This window comes from Phascolarctos cinereus, unplaced genomic scaffold (genome assembly GCF_003287225.1).
Source record: "Phascolarctos cinereus isolate Bilbo 61053 unplaced genomic scaffold, phaCin_HiC Scaffold_1;HRSCAF=81, whole genome shotgun sequence".
In the NCBI taxonomy this organism is placed as follows: domain Eukaryota; kingdom Metazoa; phylum Chordata; class Mammalia; order Diprotodontia; family Phascolarctidae; genus Phascolarctos; species Phascolarctos cinereus.
In genome coordinates, this window is record NW_027555514.1 from 273,259,634 (window position 1) to 273,282,353 (window position 22,720).

General features: G+C 39.1%; 1 protein-coding gene across 1 annotated transcript in view; it reads right to left on the reverse strand.

Annotated features, from left to right (window-relative positions):
* Positions 1 to 9,914, reverse strand: part of GLT8D2 (glycosyltransferase 8 domain containing 2) — a 41,347-nt gene extending 31,433 nt beyond the window's left edge. The window contains exons 1-2 of the mRNA XM_020982378.2: positions 9,583 to 9,914; positions 239 to 283 (exon numbers count right to left, since the gene is read on the reverse strand). Coding sequence (XP_020838037.1) covers positions 239 to 257 — 19 coding nt within the window. The 5' untranslated portion in view covers positions 258 to 283; positions 9,583 to 9,914. The remainder of the gene's footprint in view (positions 1 to 238; positions 284 to 9,582) is intronic.
* Positions 9,915 to 22,720: the final 12,806 nt, after the last annotated feature.

The window sequence follows — 22,720 nt, forward strand, 5'->3', positions numbered from 1 at the left end:
AAGAAAGTTCAGAAGGAAGCACAGACAAGCAGGCAGTGTTGAAAGAAGCATGAAGAATTTAATGTATACTTTTTTTAAAGTGAGCAGTATGAAATGGAGATTCATGCTTTCATAAAAAATCTTTTTGTGCTCTGCTGTGTGGGTGGAAATGCTATTTTGTGGTATCTAAGTTTAGAATAACACTTTTTTCAAAAAGAAAACTTTTAAAAATAGAAAAAAAAAGTGGTTACCAACTTACTTTTTCTTAATAGAGCCATGTGTTCATGTGGATAAAGGCTGTCACCTGTGGGCGGAGAAATTAAAAAAGAAAGAATGAAGTCAAAATTGAAATCATAAACATGTATCAAGAACTTCAGCTCCCATAAAACTTTGATGGGGGGTGAGTGATTTAGCCAATCATCCCTCACCTTTCCTAATCTAGAATTTTGGAAACTAGAACATGGATTTCCAGGACATTATAACTCATTTTAAGCTCAGCCCTATTATCTCTTGACCTAAATTTTCTTTTTGTTTTATTTTGTGTAGTTTGTTTCTTTTTTGGGTGAGGCAATCGGGGTTAAGTGACTTGCCCAGAGTCACAGAGCTATTAAGTGTTATGTGTCTGAGGATGCATTTGAACTCACAACCTAAATTTTCTATAGATGTATTGGTCTTAACCTCTGTAAGCTAATCTTTATTTTTTAAAAAAATGTTAAATGAGTACATTTGGGATTTTTAATGCCTCCATAACAGCTTCATAGAGTCTCCTTTGCTGTATCATCATCGGTGGCTCATACCGTTAAGTGTGAGTAATACTCCAAGGCTCTGTCCTGGGCCATCTTCCCTCTCTTCATCCTCCCTTGGCAATTTTATCAGCTCACACATGTTTAAATGTCATCTCTACCCTATCAACTGCTCCCTAGGCATTATCTGGAACATCAAAGTCATTATCTTTGTCATCATTAGCACTGCCACTACCATCACTATCACCAACTTCTTCAGCAGTACCACTACCATCAGCACGGAGGAGAGACCATCATTTCTTTTATTTTTATTTTTATTATTTTTTTTTGTGAGGCGATTGGGGTTAAGTGACTTGCTCAGAGTCACACAGCTAGTGAGTGTCATGTGCCTGAGGTCGGATTTGAACTCAGAGCTCCTCCTAACTCCAAGGCTGGTGCTCTATCCACTGCGCCATCTAGCAGCCCCGAGACCATCATTTCTTAAATCCTCAAAGTGACTTAGTTTCTGGCTGCATACTAAGAGCTAGTGTAGCAACTGTTAGAGCAGGAAGGCAGCTGTTGGAGGTGAGGAAATACAGGATATCACAGTGTACTCTATTTCTTCACACAACAAAAAATTGTGATACACTGTTGGGAAACTGAACTAGGGGAATGCAGGGGCAGAGATTTGACTTACATAATGAGTTACTATGAAAAAATAGCCCCATTCTTCCTTTGATTCATTGGAGGGTGCAGAACCTATTGGTATTCATACACTTTACCACTGGGCCAACAGACATTGATTAACTATTTACTGTGTGCCTGGCAATATGCTTGGAACAGAAAGACAAAATGTGTTCCTTCCCTAATTCCCCTTCTTGCATATGGGGGAGGAGCAAAAGATTCTTCTGAAATAGGACTCCAAACACTCCTCCAACCTTCATTTACCACTTTAAATGGGGTGCATGCAATACAGATAAAATGTTTATCTGGCACCAAAGAGATTTTTGTGTGTTCTATTGAATGTGCATCAAACACATTGAGAAATAGAGTTCTGCTCTCTCTGGGATCCTGAATGGGTATTAGGGTGTTGACTGATATCATAATGGTTTGGGAGCTTGGGGCTTCAGAGTTGGGAAGTTCCTGCATAGAAATGGGGCCAACATATTATACTAACAAGGTAAGATCAATAACTTGAAAGACCGTGGAGCTTAAGGACAAGAAGTAATAAGTGATGTTTGAAACAGTGCCTGGGTCCAAACAAGGATCACATGTCAGTCCAAGAAGATTACCCAGAAGTGAGATCTGGGGTCAGTGGTAGTATAGTTCATTGTATTCCACCCTGGTTAGAATCAATCATTCAATCAATAAGCATTTATTAAGCACCTATTATATGCCAGGCACTATGCAAGGTCCTGGTTATACAAAGATTAGGATGGCATAATCCCTCCTCCCAAAGAGCTTACATTCAGGGCTGAAAATGTGCATGTATGTATGTATGTATATACACACACACACACACACACACATACACACACACACACACACACACACACACATATACTGAATTCCAAAAGTCTTAGTGCAATTTTAGCTGCTAAAGCTTAAACTTCTCTAAGACTTTTAGAGCACATGATATATACTAAGTAAATTCAGGCTAGTTTGGGAAGGAGGGCACTAGAACCTGGGAAAGGCAGCAAAAGATTTATGGAAAAAGTAGGGCTAGAAATATGTATTGAAGGAAGTGAGGTATTCCATGAAGCAGAGGTGAGAACACAGTAGAATTGAGATAATGGAGGATGGCTAGTGAAAAGGTGTAATGCCATGTGTGAAGAACAGAGAAAGGGTTAGTTTGGCAGAAAGGGGGAGCAACGAATAATGAGGCTAGAAAAATAGGGTGGGACAGGTTGTAAAGGGCTTTAAAAGCCAAACAGAAGAGTTTATACTTGATCTTAGAGGCAATAGAATAGGCAGCTTGGTGATGCAGTGGGTAGAGCGCTGGGCTTGGAATCAGGAAGACTCTTCCTTATGAGTTCAAATCCCTCCTCAGATACTTACTAGCTGTGTGACCCTGGGCAAGTCACTTCACCCTGCTTGCCTCAGTGCCTCAACTGTGAAATGAGCTGGGGAAGGAAATGGCAAATCACTCCAGTACCCTTGCCAAGAAAACTCCTCATGAGGTCATGGAGAGTCAGACATGATTGCGAATGACTCGACGATAACAACAGAGGCAATAGGGAATCACTGGAGTTTGAGTAGGGGAGTAACACGGTCAGATCTGAGCTTAAGGGATATCACTTTGGCGGCAAGGTAGAAAATGGACTGCAGAATGGAAAGCCTTGATGGAGAGAGACTGATCGGGAGGCCGTCAGCATAGTCCAAGCTAGAGGGTGGCCTGGACTAAGGTGGTGGTCATAGGAGCAGAGAGGAGGGGTTAGATGTGAGTAATGTAGTAGAGGGTTTGGAGGGAAGAACAATGAGTTCTATCTTGGATAGATTGAGTTTAAGATGTCTCAGGGACACCAAGTTTGAGATATCCAATAAAATACAATTTGAGTGGTGTGTTTAGTTCTGGGGACCACATTTTAGGAAGGTGACACTGTTAAGTTGGGTAGCAAGGATGAAAAATAAGGTGTTGTGCTTCACAACAGCACAATGTAAGCACCCTGAGGGCAGGGAAAGTTTTGTCTTATTTGGTTTCATTGGGATTTTTTTTTACATAAATGTCATCTAGTATTTTAGCTACCCCTCTTAGCTTTGAGTTGTCTGAAATTTTGACAAACTTTGCCATTTGTACTTTTATTTAAACAACTGATGAAATGGTTAATGAGCACAGAATCAAGCAAAAATTCCTGGGGCACATCACTGATGATGATGATAACAACAAGAACTACAGACATTAATACAGTACTTTACGGTTTGTGGAGCGCTCTAGACCTCAAGAAACTTCCTTCCATGATGACTTCAAACCATTAATTCCTACTCATCTTCTTTGATGTCATGTCAATTTCCATTCTTCTAGTTGGTAGAGTGAGAAGTTAGTCAGGTTGCAGAAAAATCATTTTATTTTAGTTTTTGTTTAATGCCCATGAAATAAATTAACTTGTCTGCTTTTCCTTTCCTCATTCAATTACTTTAGCCAAACTGTCAGAAGTTGAGAGACAGTATCAAAAGATTATTACTTTGATAAAAGGTTCTCTCTTTATCTTTGGCAAGATAATTTAAAAAAAACCATTCAGTCCCCTCAAGCAAGTTTCTGCTGAGGAAGACTTGTTAAGACTTAACAGATTTTATGAACATAGTAATAGCGTGCCCAAGTGGGGCAAGGGAGAGCATGGCATTATTCAGTAGTGTCAAACTCAAAGAGAAACAGGATCATTAATTTGTACATAATGATTCCTAAGGGCTTAATTTTAAATTGATTTAGTTTTATTTACTTAAATTTACTTTTTTGACTCAGTTTCAAAATGTAATATCTGTTTTAAATTGTATTTTCATTTATTCTGCTAAATATTTCCCAATTAAATTTTAATCTGATGTGGGTCAAACCCAGGAGTATTGTGGGATACATGCAGCCTGCAGGCATGCTTGTCACTCCTGGATCAAAGCTAGACTTAGAGTTAGGAAGTAGAGAACTTGAATCCTCCCTCAGACACTAATTAGCTGGGCAACTGTAAGTCATTTAACCTCTTTGTACCTCAATTTCCACATCCATAAAATGAAAAATTTGGACTTGATGACCTCTGAGGTCTCTTCTGGTTCTAAATCTACAATCTTGTGAGTAAAAGAAGAGCTCCCAAAAAGTGTTTCTGTGTCTATGTAAAACAAAAATTTAAGCAACTTCATAGAATCTTGGAATCTCAGAGCTGAAAGGAACCTCAAAAGTCAACGAGTCCATCTCTTACCAAAAATATGATCTTAGACTACACCATCCCTCACAAGTGATCACCCAAATTCCCTGTGAAGACCTTCAGGGATGGGGAAATAAGCACCTCCCACTTACAGTCCACATATGGACAACTCCAATTGGTAGCTGGTTTCACTTGATGCCAAATGGAAATCTCCCACTCCACAACTTCTACCCATTGTTATTAGCTCTATCCTCCCAGGCCAAGCTATACAAGTTTAAGCTTTCTTCCATTTGACAGTCTTTCAAATACCCAGACAGTGACCATAACTTCTTGGTTTTCTCTGTTCCAGGCTAAGCATCCAGGCTAATCTTTCTATGGCATGGTTTTAAGTCCTCTCATCATCTTGGTCATCTTCCTCTTGATGCATTCCAGTTTGTCAATATTCTTTTTTTTTTTTTTTTTGGCAAGACAATGAGGCAAAGTGACTTGCCCAGGGTCACACAGCTAGTTAGTGTCAAATGTCTGAGGCCAGATTTGAACTCAGGTCTTCCTGAATCCAGGGCCGGTGCTCTATCCACTGTGCCATCTAGCTGCCCCCGATATTGTTCTTAAAAGGTAAAGAAAAGGTGTACAGGTCAAGCTTCTGGTACTATTGGTAAGCATTTAGGCTCCCGAACCAAGCCCAAATTTTGTTTTGAAATATGAAATTATACAAAGATTTTAATGGATCGATGAGCTAATATAGATAAAGTACTTTATAAACTTTAAAATACTATATAAATGTCTGTTATACATATTATTATAGTCAGTAGACTGTTTCTGTTTATGTGCAAAACTATCTTATGTCAGATGGAATTTTCTGGGTTTAAAAGACATTCCAGAGAAGGAGGAGGCATAGATACAGAGTGAATGAAACCTGGGTTCAGTGTGCTCTGTTTTGCTTTCATTGTTACTGCCTTCCTTTTTGCTTATTTTTCATTCATTCACAAAATTTGCTCTTCATGTCAGTGTTAGTAAGGCAGAGCAAAATGAATTTGAAAGTAACAAAATGCAACCTATCCCAAAATACTCATAAGTATTTTATCAACCAGTAAGGTTTTACAGGAAAAAAACCCCCATTCCTCTCTTTCTATCAAAATCCTATCTATCTTTCAAGGTCAATTTCAAGTCCTTCCTTCTCAGTGAAGTCTTCCCTGACATCTCCAGCTCATCCATCCTAAATGATTGCATATACTCTGAGATTTAGTCATTGAGCCCTTGGTAATTGAGAAGTTGAAATTAATTCTACCTTGTACTTGATTCTAGATTGTATTGATTTCATATTGTAACTGATTCTGTATATGTTTAAGTCCCCTTTCTATGGTTCTTGAGTTGATCTCAGGAATTTAGCTTTCCCTCTGAGTTAGTTTTAAAGTTATAATTAATGGAAAAAAACATTATCTACCACACCTTCAGCTCCTGGGAAACAAGCTGATCTGATGTATTTCCACAATGTGTATTGTCCATCTTTGCCTGCCCTTGTACAATTAAGGAGGATTTTAGCTCCCTATCAAGCCTTCCTAGGAGCCAGGGAGTCTGTTATCCCCTGGTCCACCAACAATGTCCTCAGGATATAGATGGATCCCATAAATCAATCAAAACACTCCTTAATGGCAGAGAAGAGTAATTATTAGCCCCATGTGGGTGCTAGCCTGCTTTCCCTGATGTAACCAATCATGTTGTCCCCACTTCCATGATGCTATCTACCCTGTAACCAATTGCATTGTTTCCCCCACCTGCCCAATTCAGTTCTTTGTTCTCTTATATGTTCCAAAACCATATGAAGGCTAGTAAGCCCTACCTTGTGGTCTTTGGTCATTGAGAGAGTCCATTGACCCAATTTATTGGTTATTACTGGCTTAACTGAGGTCTAGAGAGGTTAAGTGATTGACCCAAAATCTCACAGGTTGTAAGCGTTCTTAATTATTTTGCACATTGTAAAGGGGGATCATGGGGCTATCCAGGGCAGGAAGGTATTTGTATCCTTATTTCTGTTGGATTAGAAATTGGAGCCATGGTGATCTAGCAGTGGAGGGGTAGAGACAAAACATAACAGCAGTGATCTGAGACAGCATGGTGCAATGGACAGAATGCTGAACTTGAAATTGTAAGATCTGGGCTCCATGCCTGACTTTGCCTCCTATGTCATCTTGGGGAAATCACTTGGCCTGACTGGGCCTCAGTTTCCTCAAGTATAAAATGAAATGATCGGGTTAGATGACTTCTAAGGTTTCTTCTGGCTCTAGATCTGTGATCCTGTGATCCCACACTGATGCCGGGGGCAGGTCGGAGTTGGAAAGATCTGTTGAGGAAATGGCAAGCAAAGTTGGGGATATGAAGAGTCTTTAAATGAAAGAGCCAGTAGAGCATCTCAGGACAGGGACCAGAGAGAGAAAATAAAAAGGAAATCAGTTTTTTTAGCGCCCAAGCTTAGGGAAGGGCAGTGAAATTGTGTGTGGGCGGGTAACCTCATGAAGAGCAATTTCGTAAACAAAAGCAAATAGACTGGGGCCAAAGTAGTCAAAGAGCTCTGGATTTAAAGTCAGAAGATCAGAGTTAAAAAATTTGGCACAGCTACTAGCTTGCTACCATTGTGATCTTGGGTAAGTCTTACCTTGTCTGAACCTGTTTCTTCAACTATAAAATGAAGAGGGTGAACTAAATGACCTCAAAGGTCCCTTCCAGATCGAACTCTATGATCCTGCAGAAATCTAAAAGACATCCAAGGCAATAGGTATGCCTCAGGCTGGCAGGTGGACATATTATTATAATATATACTATATATAATAAAATTGGAATATTATAATATATTATAATGGGAATGAACATGTATGAAGTACAACACGTGTGAAATATAACGTGTAGAATATATTATAATATAAATTATAACCTGAAGTGTTAGTACCTAAAAAGGTGAGGAAAGGGAGGGAGATCAGCTGAAAAAAGAGAACAGAAGGAAGGGAAGAAGGAAGGCTTCTTTTCTGGGTCCCCTAAGGCATGAAACATGAATGAGAACCGTTTGGGAGCTCACAGTGTCTGGGTATACAGGAGGTAAAATTTCAGGAATGTTGTGCCTGATGTATTATGTCTGGCCACCGTATTTCTACCCTCACTGGCCAGTGCACTGAAAATATTTTGTAAGCTTTGAAGCACTACAGAAATGGAAGTTATTATTATTGCTATTAATATTATTATCCTTATTTCATTATGTGACGCAAAGGGAATACCAGACAGAGGTCCTTTGTATGTGAAACAAGGCCATCTGGACAAAAAAAAATCATCTGAATCCTGGATCCACACAATGCCAAACATCCAGACAAAGAATTGCTTCTTGGGTCCCTCTTCATCCAGATGTTTTGTGACACGCAAACGCAACCAGCATGTTTTCTTTCTCTGATGAGACCTCCTGTTCCATTTGTATCTTATTCAGTCAGGATGTCATCTAGCATTTGTTAAGTGCCTACTAAGTGCCAGGAACTGGGAACTGCACTAAGAGCTGGTAACACAAAGAAAGGTGACAAGAGTCTGCTCTCTAGCCCATCTAGTCCAATCCAAGCTGAAACACAAATCCTCCTTCCCCGACAAGATGGCATTCAGTCCTTACCCAAAGACCTCAAGTGACATTGAACCCACACTCTTCAGCGGTCACCCTGTTCTAGTCCTGGACTGCACACACTGTTAGGGAGTTTTCCTTATGGGCTTAAACTTGGCCCTCAGCTGCTTCCACCCATTCTCCCGGTTGTGCCTTCAGGGACCAAATAAACAAGTCTAATCACACTGCCATGTGCCAAACCTTTGATTCATTTAAATTATTCCTCCCTTCACAACTGATGTTTTCTCTTCTCCAATTTTCTTATTAATTTACTGCATAGCTGTATTTCTTATATTGATAAACTGAAGGTGATAGAGAAAAATTGCAACACGTTAAAAAGTTTCAAAAAAGTGACACTATGATCACTTTTGGCCAAATGTGACGTAAAAAATGTATATCGACAGGCCAGAGAGTTCTTTTTATTGTTAATGTAGTTACCTAAGGGCTGTGTTTTTTGGAGAGGAGAATCAGTTGCTAATTAAAACCAATTATTTGAATCTCTGACTTTGTCTTGCAAGAAGGAGGCAGTGTAATGCAGTGGTTTAGCTCTAGAGTCAGAGGACCTGGGTTCAAATGTCACTTCTGACCCTTCCCACTTGTACAACATTGGACAAGTCACTTCCCCTAAAGGGCTTCACCTCCTTCCTTGGCAAAATGAGGACTTTGGATTAGATGACCTCCAAGGTCCCTTTCAGTTCTCTACGATCTCAAGTGCTATCTTTCCTTTAAACCCTCTTCAATTCCCAGGTCTGAGTCTTAGCTGGTTTCCATGGATACAGTCTGATACAAATAATAAACCAGAACCAGAATACATAGATATAAATATTACATAGAGATACACAAATATGTGTATATGTCTCTATACACATACATACCTCTATATACATATACGTATTTATATACACCCATATATGTGTATCTCTATATAAATCATATGTATGTATGAATATATTGTAAATCAAATTATGATTTCTATATAGGGAATGTTGGGAACTCCCTGTGTAGAAACTCCCTTCACTATTGCAGATAGCCAGCTCTTCTGTAATTTACAGCCTTAAAGAGCTGCCTGAAGCCCTGAGAGAGTAAGATTTGTTTGCCAACACCCAGTTAGTATGTGCCAGGGGAAGATCTGAACCCAGGTCCAGACTCCAAGGCCAGCCTTTACAACCTTCATTCCGCCTCTTCCTGGATTTGCTGTTTTTGCGGAAATGTTTTCTTTGGGTTGTAAGCAATAGGAATTTAAATTCTGAAGGAAAGGCTGATGCTGGGGATCTGGCCACAAGAGCTTAACTTCCTGAATCTACTAGCAAAATGAGAAACACGGAAAGCAAACTGTAGGACAGAGTCAAACAAGAGTGTCAAGGCTGCTCAGAAAATTGCTGGTTAGGAATTCTTTTACCTTGAGTATGTCGAGGGCAGGACTTGGGGCTCCTCTGTCCTGATCAGCAGCAGAGGGGAGGACGCTCAATTCCCGGCCACTACCCTTCTTGCTGCGGCTGCTTCATCCAAAGATCCCATTGGCAATCCTAGGGATCTGGGAGCCCCAAAGGACCAATGTTCGTTTCCCAAAGGGAATTCCTTTTTCTCTGCCTTGGTTCTAGTTTACTCTGGAGCAACTCTGGCTTCCTCCATGCCACTGCTGTGAGGCAGCTCAGAATTCAGACGTTGCACTGGAGGAATCAGGCAGTCTCCTAAACTACTTCCAGATGTGCTCTGCAGCACGCGGGCCAGCTCTGCCTCATCCGCCAGGACCTCCTCCCGGATCCCCAGCCAGCCCCCGGGAGTGCACAGCATGTCAACAACGAGGCTGCTCAGAAGGGGCTAAACAGGAGAAAAGGCCAATGCCAGCCAGCAGAGTGGCTGAGCACCCTATCCTTCCCTACTGGGACTAAGGCAACTTGGAGAACAAGAGAGAGATGGCAAAGGATTATGGAAAGCAAACTCTTAACCTCTTAGCTTTCCTGAAGTCCCTTGTTGCTAAAACTGCCATTTTTAACCTCTATTCTCCTTCTCCCCCCACCTTCCCTCACTTTCTTCCCCTCTTTCCCTCCTTCTCCTTCTCCCTCTCCCTCCCCCTTTTTTCTTTCCCTTTTTCTCTCCCCCCTCTCTCCCCCCATCTCTCCCTGCTTTCCACACTCTCTCCCCTCTATTCATTCCTTTGTCCCCTCCTCCTCCTTTTCCTCTTCTTTCTTCTCTTTCTCCTCTTTCCCTCCCTCACATGCAATAATATAACAAGATTATTCCATCAAGAGAGTAGTTGTGAAAAGAGTTTTCCAGCTGGCGTATTTTTGGGATGACCCACACAGGCAGCAGGCAGCCAGGGAACCAACCCTGGCATTACTCTGAGTGCTGTTTGGTTCTATGAAGCAACTAATTCTCTGATCCTTAGAAGGTGGACAAACAGCACATATTGAGTGTGGGGCTCTTACCTGGAGACCAGCCAGAGGTTTTCTGGCATAACAGCTGAAAAACAGTGAAGAGCACCGAAGATGGAGAAAGACTTTGGGGTCTGGTGTCTGAGACAGAGAGAGACTGAGGGGGATGGTGGGTGGAGAATGGATTGAGCTACAGACTAAAAGAAGAAGCTACAAAGATTTCTGTTCATTCCAATACTTATTAAGGCTATTCTGCTCAGTTGCCTTTCTCCCAAGGGCCTGCCATGGGATGAGAGATAGATAACTCCAAATAGACTAGAATGTTAAAGATTGGAGGGACTTTACAGATTATCTGATCCAAGTGTCCTTTTTTGAGTTTGTTAGGTTTCCCCCAAATTGCATGTAAAGATCACTTTCAATATTCATTTTTGTAAAATTTCGAGTTCCAAATTTTTCTCCCTCCCTCACCAAGACAGCAAGCGATCTGATATAGGTTATACATGTACAATCATGTTAAACATATTTCCACATTAGTAATGTTGTGAAAGAAGAATCAGAACAAAAGGGGGAAACCACAAAAAAGAAAAAACAAAAAAAGTGAAAATAGTGTGTTTTGATCTGCATTCAGCATCCATAGTCGTTTCTCTGGATGTGGATAGCATTCTCCATCATGAGTCTTTTGTAATCTTTTTCATGTCCTGGACCCCTTTGTCCAACTGATGAAAAGCATGGACTCCTTCACAGAATAATATTTCTAAACATAGAAAATAAAATAAATAGGATTACAGAGGAAACCAAATGTTAGTGAAAATAAAGACATAATTTTTTTTTCCATCCAGGTTTACAGGCTCCCTGAACTCTATCCACTGACTCCTTGGAAGTCTACAGGCCCCAGGTTAAGAATCTTTGATCTGTAAAGAAAAGAGAAAAGGATATATATGTACAAAAATATTTATAGCAGTTCTTTTTTGTGGTGGCAAACAATTGGAAATTAAGGGAATGCCCCTCAATTGGGGAATGGCTGAACAAGTTATGGTATGTGACTGTGATGGAATGCTATTGTTCTGTGAGAAATGATGAGCAGAACGGTTTCAGAAAGACTTATGTGAACTGATGCAAAGTGAAGTGAGCAGAACCAGGAGAACATTGTACACAGCAACAGCAAAACTGTAATGATGATCAGCTGTGAAAAACTTAGCTAGTCTGATCAAGACAATGATTCAAGACTAATTCCAAATGGCCCATAACCAAAAATGTTACTCACTTCCAGATAGAAAAATTATGAACTCTGAGTGCAGATTGAAGCATATTTTTTCACTTTCGTTATGTTTCTTGCTTTCTAGTTTTTTAGACAACATGGCTAGTATGGAAATATGTTTTGCATGGCTTCACATGTATAAATGATATCATATTGCTTGCCTTCTCAGTGGGTGGGGGAGGGGTGAGAGAGGAGAGAATTTGGAATTCAGAATCTTAAAATAATGTTAAAGATATAGAAAGAAAAAGAATGTAAGCTCCTTGAGGTCAGAGATTGTCTTTCTTTTTGCTTGTATTTGCATTTTTAGAACTTAGTGCAATGCCTGGCATGCAGTAAGTATTTAATGTTACCTTTTGGGGAAAAAAACCACTTTAATCTGATTTGAGCATTTTACTTGAATTATAGGGCAAAGAAGATTGAATGGAATCCATCTTCAAGGTCATATGTAATGTATGGACACTTTCAACCCGATATTAGGGAAAAATCTTCCTAATGATAATAGCTATCATTTATACAACACCTTAAGGTTTGCAAAGTACTTAACAAATATCTCATTTGGTCCTCACAACAACCTGAGAGATAGGTACTAGTATTATTTTCATTTTTAAGGTGAGGAAATTGAGGCAGATAGAGGATAGGCTTGCCCAAGGTGACATAGCTAATAACTGTTTGAGGCTGGATTTGAACTCAGATCTTCCTGATCCCAGGTACAGAGCTCCCAGAGCCTGAATTCAAACCCAGGGTCTCTGATCCCAGATCTAACACTCACCACTGTATAATGGTAGCCTCATAAAACTTGGCTCTAATTCTTTTCCAAACTCCTGGCTCCATATTTTCTCCTCCATTTTTCATTACTTTCTACTACATCAAAGTTATTGGACAATCTCCAGGTAGGAGACTCAGACTCAATACATGAGTTGGTTGTCTACCTTCTAAGAATGTCATAGCATTGGATTAGCATGCTGTAGTCTTCTCTTACAAACCTTCAGACATATCTGTGATCTCACTGATGCACATATTCTCTCCAATGGTGCAGATTGAAATCCACGTATGCCTTCAAATGCTGGGCACCTCTGATCCATGGCCTCTCATAGATCCTCCAAAATGTATCTACCCAACGAACAGGCAACCTTTACCTAGGTCACTCAAGATATCCATCCATTATCTGTCTTTCTCCCTACATGACTGTCACACCCTTTGTTCCCATGATACATCTTTTTTACACCTTTCACATTACTTCTTATATACAAGTCAGCATTGGTGATGTTATAGTCTGGTTACAGCCATTTTGTATCCGTCCATTGCCTTTTGCAATTTTGATTCTTCAAAAGCCGTGGTGTTCCACAATTCCCAAATACTTAGCACCATGAGAAAAAATGTTGGTGTATTCTCTATTGTGAAAAAAAGTGGAAAGAGGAGGGTTGGAGGACTTTTATTGGTCTTCCTGTTTGCTAATACTCTCTGCCTCCTCATATTATTGTGAGTATACTTATCTGCTTACATGCTGTATCTACCTAGTAGAATGGAAATTCCTTGGGGACAAGGACTGCCTTGTTTTTGCCTTTATGTCCCCAGTGCCTAACAAGGTGTATGCAATAAATGCTTCTTGGGTTAGAATGGATTGGATTTTTCAAAAACTTAAATGAATAAAAATCAGCTTTTTTTCTCTCTCTCCTACTCCATTGGAAAAAAGAAAAAATAAAAGCAAAACCTTTAAACAAATAGTCAGAGTAAAGCAAAATGAATTACTGCATGGGCCATATAATACGCACATATGCACACACGTACACACACACGTAGATATATATATATATATATATATATATATATATATATATATATATATACATAGACATACACACACACACACACACACACACACACACACCCTTATTCTCAATTCTCCACTCCATTACCTTTCCTTCAGGAAGTGAGAAATATGCTTTATCATGGGTCTCCTGGAATCATAGTTTCTCATTGGTCAGAGTTCTCAAGTCTTTTAAAGTTGGGTGTTTTTTTTTTTACATTGTTGTTATCACTGCATAAGTTGCTTTCCTTGTTCCACTTACTTCACTCTGCATTAGTTCATACTAGTCTTCCAAGGTTTCACTGAAACTGTCCTTTTCATCATTGCTTATGGTACAATGGTAGAGTAGATTGGATTCGGAGACAAGAAAAATCCAGGCCAAAAGGTCCTCTTCTAAGGCCCCTTCCAGCTTTACACCTATGATCCAATAAGCCTCTGAGATCTTTTCCAAATCTAAGATTTTATTAAGAGTTTCAATGGCAAATTCTTCATACAATTGGTTTTTTCAAATTTATTATATGTTGATTTGTAAAGCGGATTTCATTAGAGTGCCTACACCTGTGAAATCATAGATGTTTGAGGGATAAAATTAATTAAATAAAAAAGTTCAAAAAATCCATACAAGCTTTAATTTAACAAATATTTCTGAAGGTACCTAGTATGTGCAAGGCACTGAGAATACAATGAGAAAATGAAAAATAGAGCCTGTCCTCAAGGAATTTAGATTCTATTGAAGGGATATAACTTATGTAGTGTTGACCTGAAAGTTGTTTAGAGTGGCAACAAACTAGGTGATGAGTAAATTCATATTGTTTATCTCCTTAAGTTAACAAACATGTACAGGGAGCCAGAGCTTTAACTCTGACTGACTCAAGCAACTTTAGGAGGACATTTAAACCCTGACTCAGGATGTCTGTGTTACAAAAAAAAAATATTTGTATATAGCCTCCATATGCTTTTAACATATAGAATGAGAAAGGAAGTTTCTCAGTTAAATAGGTTGTAAATACAATAAGACAAGAGAAGTAACAAAGTGTCCATTGGATTTATAGTACCAGGATATCTGTGTTTCCCCTACATGATATATGTCCATAGGATACCAAGATAAGAAAAGTCCCACTACTCAAGACAGTGTCTGGTCCCAGGCATCCTGTCCTTAGTGATCACAGAAAGGAAGAATGCGGGTCAGCTCTAGCTGGTCCCACAGTTGCTGACACAGGAAGTGGCATTTTTAGTTCACTCAGAGAGAAAAGATTAATTCAGGTTTTGGGCCCTTATTGGGGCTCAATTGATCTTAAATGATTATCAATAGAGATAAGTAAATACAAAGTAGAACCTAGTGCTACAACAACAACAACAGCTGGCATTTGCAAAGTTCTTTAAGGTTTGCAAATTGTCTTATAAATAATGCCTCATTTTATTCTCACAACAACCTTGGGATGAAGGTACTATTATCCTCATTTAACACAGGGCTCCTTAAACTTTTTCCACTCTCGACCCCTTTTTGTGTTTTGGCAGCGTTCGCTGGCATTGTGTGGCATGGAGACGTGTGCAGTGCAAAGTGCGCATGCTCTGTGTTCAGAACCACGGCTGCAGTGAAGTTGCACAAGGCAGCACAGGCAAGCACTGCCAGAAACACCTTGGATTCATGACACATTTGATTTTTAAATAATTTTTGGTTGTTGTACATTCAGAAACCTTTTGCTATTGCCAAATTTTTCACGACCGCATACGGGATTGCAACCCACAGTTTAAGACAGGTGAGGAAAATGAAAAAGAAAGAGTTCATAATTTGTCCCTACGTGTCTGAGGGAGGATTATGATTCTAAGTTTAGCACTCTACCTACTGTGCTACCTAGCTGCTGCCTACAATATCAATTCAAATAAGAGAACTTGAACATGTGAGGGTTCAAGAAAAGCCCTGTGGGAAGTACTTGAACTGCACTTTGAAACAATCTGCAGCTTCTAAAGGCAGAGGTGAGCAGAATCCTGTGTCCAAGCCCTTAGTGCTGACAACTACATGTTTATTACTAATTGAAAGATCAATCATTCGCCTTTTAGAAGTGCCCTTTGTGCCTTAAATTTGCTGAATTGTGTAGATAATAGCTGTTTATAGGATGGTGATGGGGAAAGTTATAGTGAGAGATAAAGTGAACAAGAAAAAAAAGAAGTATTCTACCAAAAGTCAAGAACTGCCACATTGGGTCACACTCATGATCTAAGACTCAGTGTTGTGTCTCCAAGAATGCCACTGGGGAACATTTGTTCCATGAAGTACATGGCTGTTCTGCTGATATCAGTCAGCCAATAAGCATTTTTTAGTACCTACTGTGTACCAGGCACTGTGCTAAATGGTAGGGATACAAAGAAAGGCAAGGAGCGCACAGTCTAATGATATGAACATCAAAAGAATAGGACTTTTGCCCCCAGACATGCTAGTTTCCCTAATATGAGGGGGTGAGTGGGAAATTATACTTTTACATTTGTCTTAAATTCCTTTATTTTTCCAGTTATTTTTATTTTTCTTCTGTTATAGAAATTTTTCTAGGGTTCCATTTTTAAATTTTTATTTAGTATTTTATTTTCCCCCAGTTACATGTAAAAACAAATTTTAACATTCATTTTTAAAACTTTGAGTTCCAAATTCTCTCCCTTCCTCCCTCCGCACTGTGCTCCCCTCCCCAGAAAGCAAGCAATTCAATACAAGTTATACGTGTGAAATCATGCAAGATATTTCCGTATTAGTCATGTTGTGAAAGAAAACATAGACCAAAGGGGAGAAAAAAACCCTCGAGAAAAATGAAGTAAAAATAAAAAAGTATGCTTCAATCTATAGTCAGAGCCCATCAGTTCTTTCTCTAGGGATGGATAGCATTTTTGTCATAAGTCCTTCTGAGTTGTCTTGTATTATTGTATTATTGCTAAGAATAGCTAAATCATTCACAGCTAATCATCTTACAATATTGTTGTTACTTTGTACACAGTACATTTCACTTTGCATCAGCTCATTTAAGTCTTTCAAGGTTTTTCTGAGAATATCCTGCTCATCATTCCTTACAGCACAATAGTATTCCATCATAATCACACACCACAATCTGTTCAGCTATTCCCAAATTGATGGGCACCCTTTCAATTTCCAATTCTTTGCCCCTAGGAAAAAATGGCTATAAATAGTTTTGTATATGTAAGTCCTTCTCCTTTTTGTCTTTTATCTCTTTTGGGATACAGACCTAGTAGTGGTATTGCTAAATTAAAAGGTGTGCATGTTCTATAGCCCTTTGGGCATAGTTCCAAAATACTCTATGGAATGGTTGAATCAGTTCACAACCCCACCAGCAGCACATTGGTACCTCATTTTCCCCACAGCCCCTCCACCACTTGTTATTTTCCTTTTCCACCGTATTAGCCAATCTAATAGGTATGAGGCAGTACCTCAGAATTGTGTTCATTTGCATTTCTCCAATCAATAGTGAGTTGGAGCATTTTTTCATATGGCTATAGATAGCTTTGATTACTTCATCTGAACACTATTCATATCTTTGATCATTTATCAATTGGGGAATGGCTCCTAATTTTATAAATTTGAGGCCTTTATCAGAGAAAATTGCTTCAAATTTTTTTCACAGTTATTATTGCTGACTGTATTTCCCTCCATCCTATCCTTCCTCCCCTGGCCCCATTTACTCTAGTCTCTCTCTTTTCACCCTGCCCCAGGGTTCCATTTTAAAATGTGTGTGCTTGCTTTGGTATTACTTATAGATTTATTGTCTTTGTTATTTTTTTAAAGGAAGTATCTCTTTTTTAAAAATTTTATTAATTTATTTTGATTTATCAACAATCACTTCCATATGCTTTTGAGTTTAAAATTTTTCTCCCCATTCCTCCCCACCACCCTCCCAAAGACAGTGCACAATCTGATATAGGCTATACATTTACATTCCTATTAAATATATTTTCACATTAGTGAAGTTGTAAGTAAAAATTAAAACCAATAGGAGGAACCATCAGAAAGATGAAACAAAACTCAACAGAAGAGAAAAAAATGACAGTGATTCAACTTCCATAGTTCTTTCTTTAGATGTGGATAGCATTTTCCATCATGAGGCCTCTGGAGCTGTCTTAGATCCTCGTAATGCTGAGAAGGGTTAAGTTTATCAATATTAGTCATCGCACAACATGGCTGTTATTGTGTACAACGTTCTCTTGGTTCTGCTCACTTCACTCAGCATCAGACCACACAAGTTTCCAGGTTTTTCTGAAGCCAGACTGTTCATCATTTCTTATAGCACAATAGTATTCCATTCTGTTCGTATACCACAACTTGCTCAGCCATTCCCCAATGGATGGGCATCCTCTCAATTTCCAATTCTTTGCTACCACAAAAAGAGCTGCTATGAATATTTTTGTACATGTGGGTCCTTTTCCAATTTGTATGATCTCTTTGGAATATAGCCCTAGAAGTGCTATTGCTGGATCAAAGGGTATGCACACTTTTATAGCCCTTTGGGCATAATTCCAAAGTGCTCTCCAAAATGGTTGGATCATTTCACAACTCCACCAACAGTGCATTAGTGTTCCAATTTTCCCACATCTTCTCCAACATTTATCATTTTCTTGTTTTGTCAAGTTGGCCAATCTGATAGGTGTGATGTGGTACCTCAGAGTTGTTTTGATTTGGATTTCTCTAATCAATAGTGACCTAGAGCATTTTTTTCATATGACTATAAATGGCTTTAATTTCTTCATCTGAGAACTGTCTGTTCATAAAGGAAGTATCTCTAGGAACACAAGAACATTTCTATACTTCTGTGTGGTTTTTTTGAAGATTCTAAATATAATTCAGTCCAACATATATCTAAACTCACCCCTTGTAAACTCACCATCATCACAAATAGTGACTAGTGAGCAAAGCCATTTATGTAAGCGAAACAGGCAATAGAAATCAGAGCGTGTCAAGGAATATACAAAACTAAATGGAGTCTTCACCTTGGAAATCAGGTAAGAGCTAATCTCAAACAGAAAGACCAATCTTAGCCAGGGGAGGTCCTCTCTCTGCACTCAAAGTTTTCAGCCCTAGAGGTTAAGGAACAGGATGAGCTTGGCTCTCATATATGCCCATATCTGTGGGTCAGTCCATTATTCAAAAGTTTCTCTTTCTCTTGACTATTTCCCTGTATCTCTTTTCTCCATACCTGCCTCTGAAGTCCCTTTCCTAAAAGTGTCTGCAACAAACTTAATTAGTCCCATATGTAGGAAATGCTGCACTCAGCATCCAATCAGGATTCATCTCTCTCCACATATGGAGCACAGGGCTTTCTCTCTACAAAGAACCATAGGCTTGGGTGGAAGTAGGCTTACTAATAAACACCAAGTAAAATTTCTTTACTATACCATGAATCATTTAACAGGCATCAGTATTGACTGTATACTAGGTGCTTGGAAGGCAAATGTAATTTCAAAAGCTTACACTCTTTTTTTTCTGTTTTTTTTCCTAAGCCTTATTTTACTCAATTTATTTTTTTAAACAATTTATTTATTAATTTTTAGTTTTCAACATTCACTTCTACAAGATTTTCAGTTTTAAATTTTCGTCCTCTCCCTCTTCCCCCCTCCCCAAGATGGCATGTAATCTGATATACGTTCTAATTATACATTTATATTAAGCATATTTTCCCACTAGTCATAATATAAAGAAGAATTAGAACCCAGGGGAAGAACCACAAGAAAGAACAGTCAAAATGAAACAACAAAAGAAATGGAAAGCAAATAGTATGCTTTCATCTGCATTCTGATTTCATAGTTCTTTCTCTGAATGTGGATAGCTTTTTCCATCCTGGGTCTTTTGGAGTTGTCTTAAATCCTTGTATTGCTGAAAAGAGCTATGTCTATCAAAGTCAGTCACCACACAGTGTGGCTGTTACTGTGTACAATGTTCTCCTGGTTCTGCTCACTTCACTCAGCATCAGTTCATTTCTTTCCAGTCTTTCCAGGTTTTTCTGAAGTCTGCCTGCCTACCATTTCTTATAGCACAATAGTATTCCATTACATTCATATACCACAGCTTGTTCAGCCATTCGCCAATTGATGGGCATTCCCTCAATTTCCAATTCTTGGCCACCACAAAAAGAGCTGCTATAAATATTTTTGTAAATGTGGGTCCTTTTCCCATTTTTATCATCTCTTCGGGCTGCAAACCTAGAAGTGGTATTGCTGGGTCAAAGGGTATATACAGTTTTATAGCCCTTTAGGCATAGCTCCAAATTGCTCTCCAGAATAGTTGGATCATTTCACAACTCCACCAACAATGCATTAGTATTACCACATCTTCTCCAACATTTATCATTTTCCTTTTTAGTCATGTTAGCCAATCTGATAGGCGTGATGTGGTACCTCAGAGTCATTTTGAATTGCATTTCCCTAATCAATAGTGATTTAGAGCAGTAGGACTATAGATAGCTTTAATTTATTTCTCTGAAAACTGCATGTTCATATCTTTTGACCATTTATCAGTTGGAGAATGACTTGTATTCTTATAAATTCAAACCAGTTCTTTATGTGTTTTAGAAATGAGGCCCTTATCAGAGAAACTGGTTGTAAACATTGTTCCCCAGCTTTCTGCTTCCCTTCTAATCTTGGTTGCATTGGCTTTGTCTGTGCAAAAGCTTTTCAATTTAATGTAATCAGAATCATCCATTTTGCATTTCATAATATTCTCTTCTCATATTTGGGTATAAATGCTTCCCTTCTCCAAAGATCTGATAGGTAAACTCTTCCTTGCTCTCCTAGTTTGCTTATAGTATCCATCTTTATATCTAAATGAAGCACCCATTTTGACTTTACCTTGGTATAGGGTGTAAGATGTTGGTCTATGCCTAGTTTCTGCCATACTATTTTCCAGTTTTCCCAGCAGTCTTTGTCAAAGAGTGAGTTCTTATTCCAAGGAGCTTACATTCTAACAAGGTGGAAAACACTAAGAAGGAAGCTGAAAGGGGGCATGGTGCTAAAGTCCTGAGAACTGCATGTGGAGTTGCCAGAGGAATGAAGGATGGCTAGCCTGAGTACTTCCTCAAGATGGAGGTTCTAAGGAACTTACCAATGGGAGAAGGGGGCTGCAGGGATAGAGGGATCTTCACCCATGAGAGGGCAGCTGAGGCATAGAACCAAAGTCTACAGAATCAGAAGTAGAGTTGAGAGGAAGTAGCTTACATTTATATGGCATTTACCTAATAATTTATCTTAATTTTACATATAGTTATGGTTAAGTAGCATTTTATATATGGCATCTCCTTTGAAAATAATGATGTGGTGAGGTATTATTATCTTAATTTTATAGATGGTGAAACTGAGGTCTGGAGGGACCAAGTGATAAGTAGAATGATCAGATTTCACTACTGGTTGCTTGATCTCCTTAGGCTTTATTTTTCTTAGCTGTATAATGGTGGTGGTGGTGGTGGTGGTGGTAGAGAGTGAGGTGGAATAGCAGATAGAATGCTAGGCCTGGTGTTAAGAAGACTCATCTTTGTGACTTTAAATCTGGCCTCAGACACTTACTAAGTTATGTAACACTGAGCAAGTCAAATAACCCTGTTTTCCTCAGTTTCTTCATCTGTAAAATGAGACAAGAAAATGGCAAACCACTCTAGTGTCTTTGCTAAGAAAACTCCAAAAGGAATCACGAAGAGTTAGACAGGACTGAAAAAGGACTAAACAGAAAATAATGAAAGGGTTGGGCTTCTTGGGCTCTGGATTCCCTTCCAGCTCTGGAACTAGGGTCCCAAGATCCTATGAACCCAAGGCTTTTTCTCCAAGACTTGTGTTTACTTCATTAAACCACCTTGCCTGTCTCATCTAGGGCAAAGTCAACAAGAAAACTAGTAAAATATGTATTTGGTTTTGTAATCTCCTTTATTAGGTATAATTCACTGACAGGTTTTCACAGTTACCCACAGCTGTGTTTTGTCAGAACTATGCCCACAGCTTAGAGTTTCCAAGATGTTCTGTTGTGGTGGTGGTGGTGGTGGTGGTGGTTGTTTAATGGGGGAGTTTGGAGAGAAAAGAAAATTTTGTTTATTAAAGAAAATATTAATTTAAAAATGCTTCTTTTAGGTATGGTGTGACTTTTCTGCTGACCTCCTCATAGAGCTATAAATCTTAGTCCTGTCTGACCTTGGGCCCCCAATGCAATCAGTGCTGGCATCTGTGCCAGGGATGCTGCTAGGACATGGATAGGAAGCCCCCAAATCCTGGGAAAGCCTCAAAGTCTGTTTCTGCCGTACTATTTTCCAGTTGTCCCAGCAGTTTTTGTTAAATAGTGACTTCTTATCCCAAGGAGTTTACATTCTAACAAGGACAGAAAACACTAAAAAAGAAGCTGAACGTGGGGCACGGTGGTAAAGTCCTGAGAACTACATGTGGAATTGCCAGAGGAATGAAGGATAGCTTCTCCAGCCAAAAAAGGAGGAAAAAGACCAGGGCTGAGGGCTGAGGCTTCTCCTCACTGATCAATTACTTATCATAGGTTTAGCTGGAACTCTCCATTTTTGCTGGAAACTTACATTCTGTAGTAGTTTCCTGGTTTTGTGTCCAAAGGAGGCGAACCTACATTCTCACCCAATCTGAAAAGACTTCTTGAAGTACCTGATTGAAAAATATTTCATTTATTCAAGAAGCTAGGATTTCCTCACACCTAGAGAACAATGAAGTGTGTTCTTTCAGAAAAAAAGGCTCATTATAAACAGAAACAGTCAAAACAGCACTCTTAGAAAAGAATAAAGGCAAAGTGGGAGCCTGTCAATTGGAGTTTGCTTGAGAAAACCCTGGGATATGAATGTAATGGAACAGCACTGAGGACCATAAGAAACGCTACAAAGAAATATAGAATTCAGAGAAAAGTGGAAAGATGTATATGAACTAATGCATAGCCAAATAGGAGAGACAACAGAATAGACATGCCTGCAACAATATAAATGAAAAGATCACTGAGATGAAGGTGAACTGTATCTGGAAAAAGAAAAAATGAAACATGTCCTCCCTCACAACAGAGGGGAAGGAGAGTCCTAGGGCAGAATACTCTATCCACTATCAGATGCAGTCACTG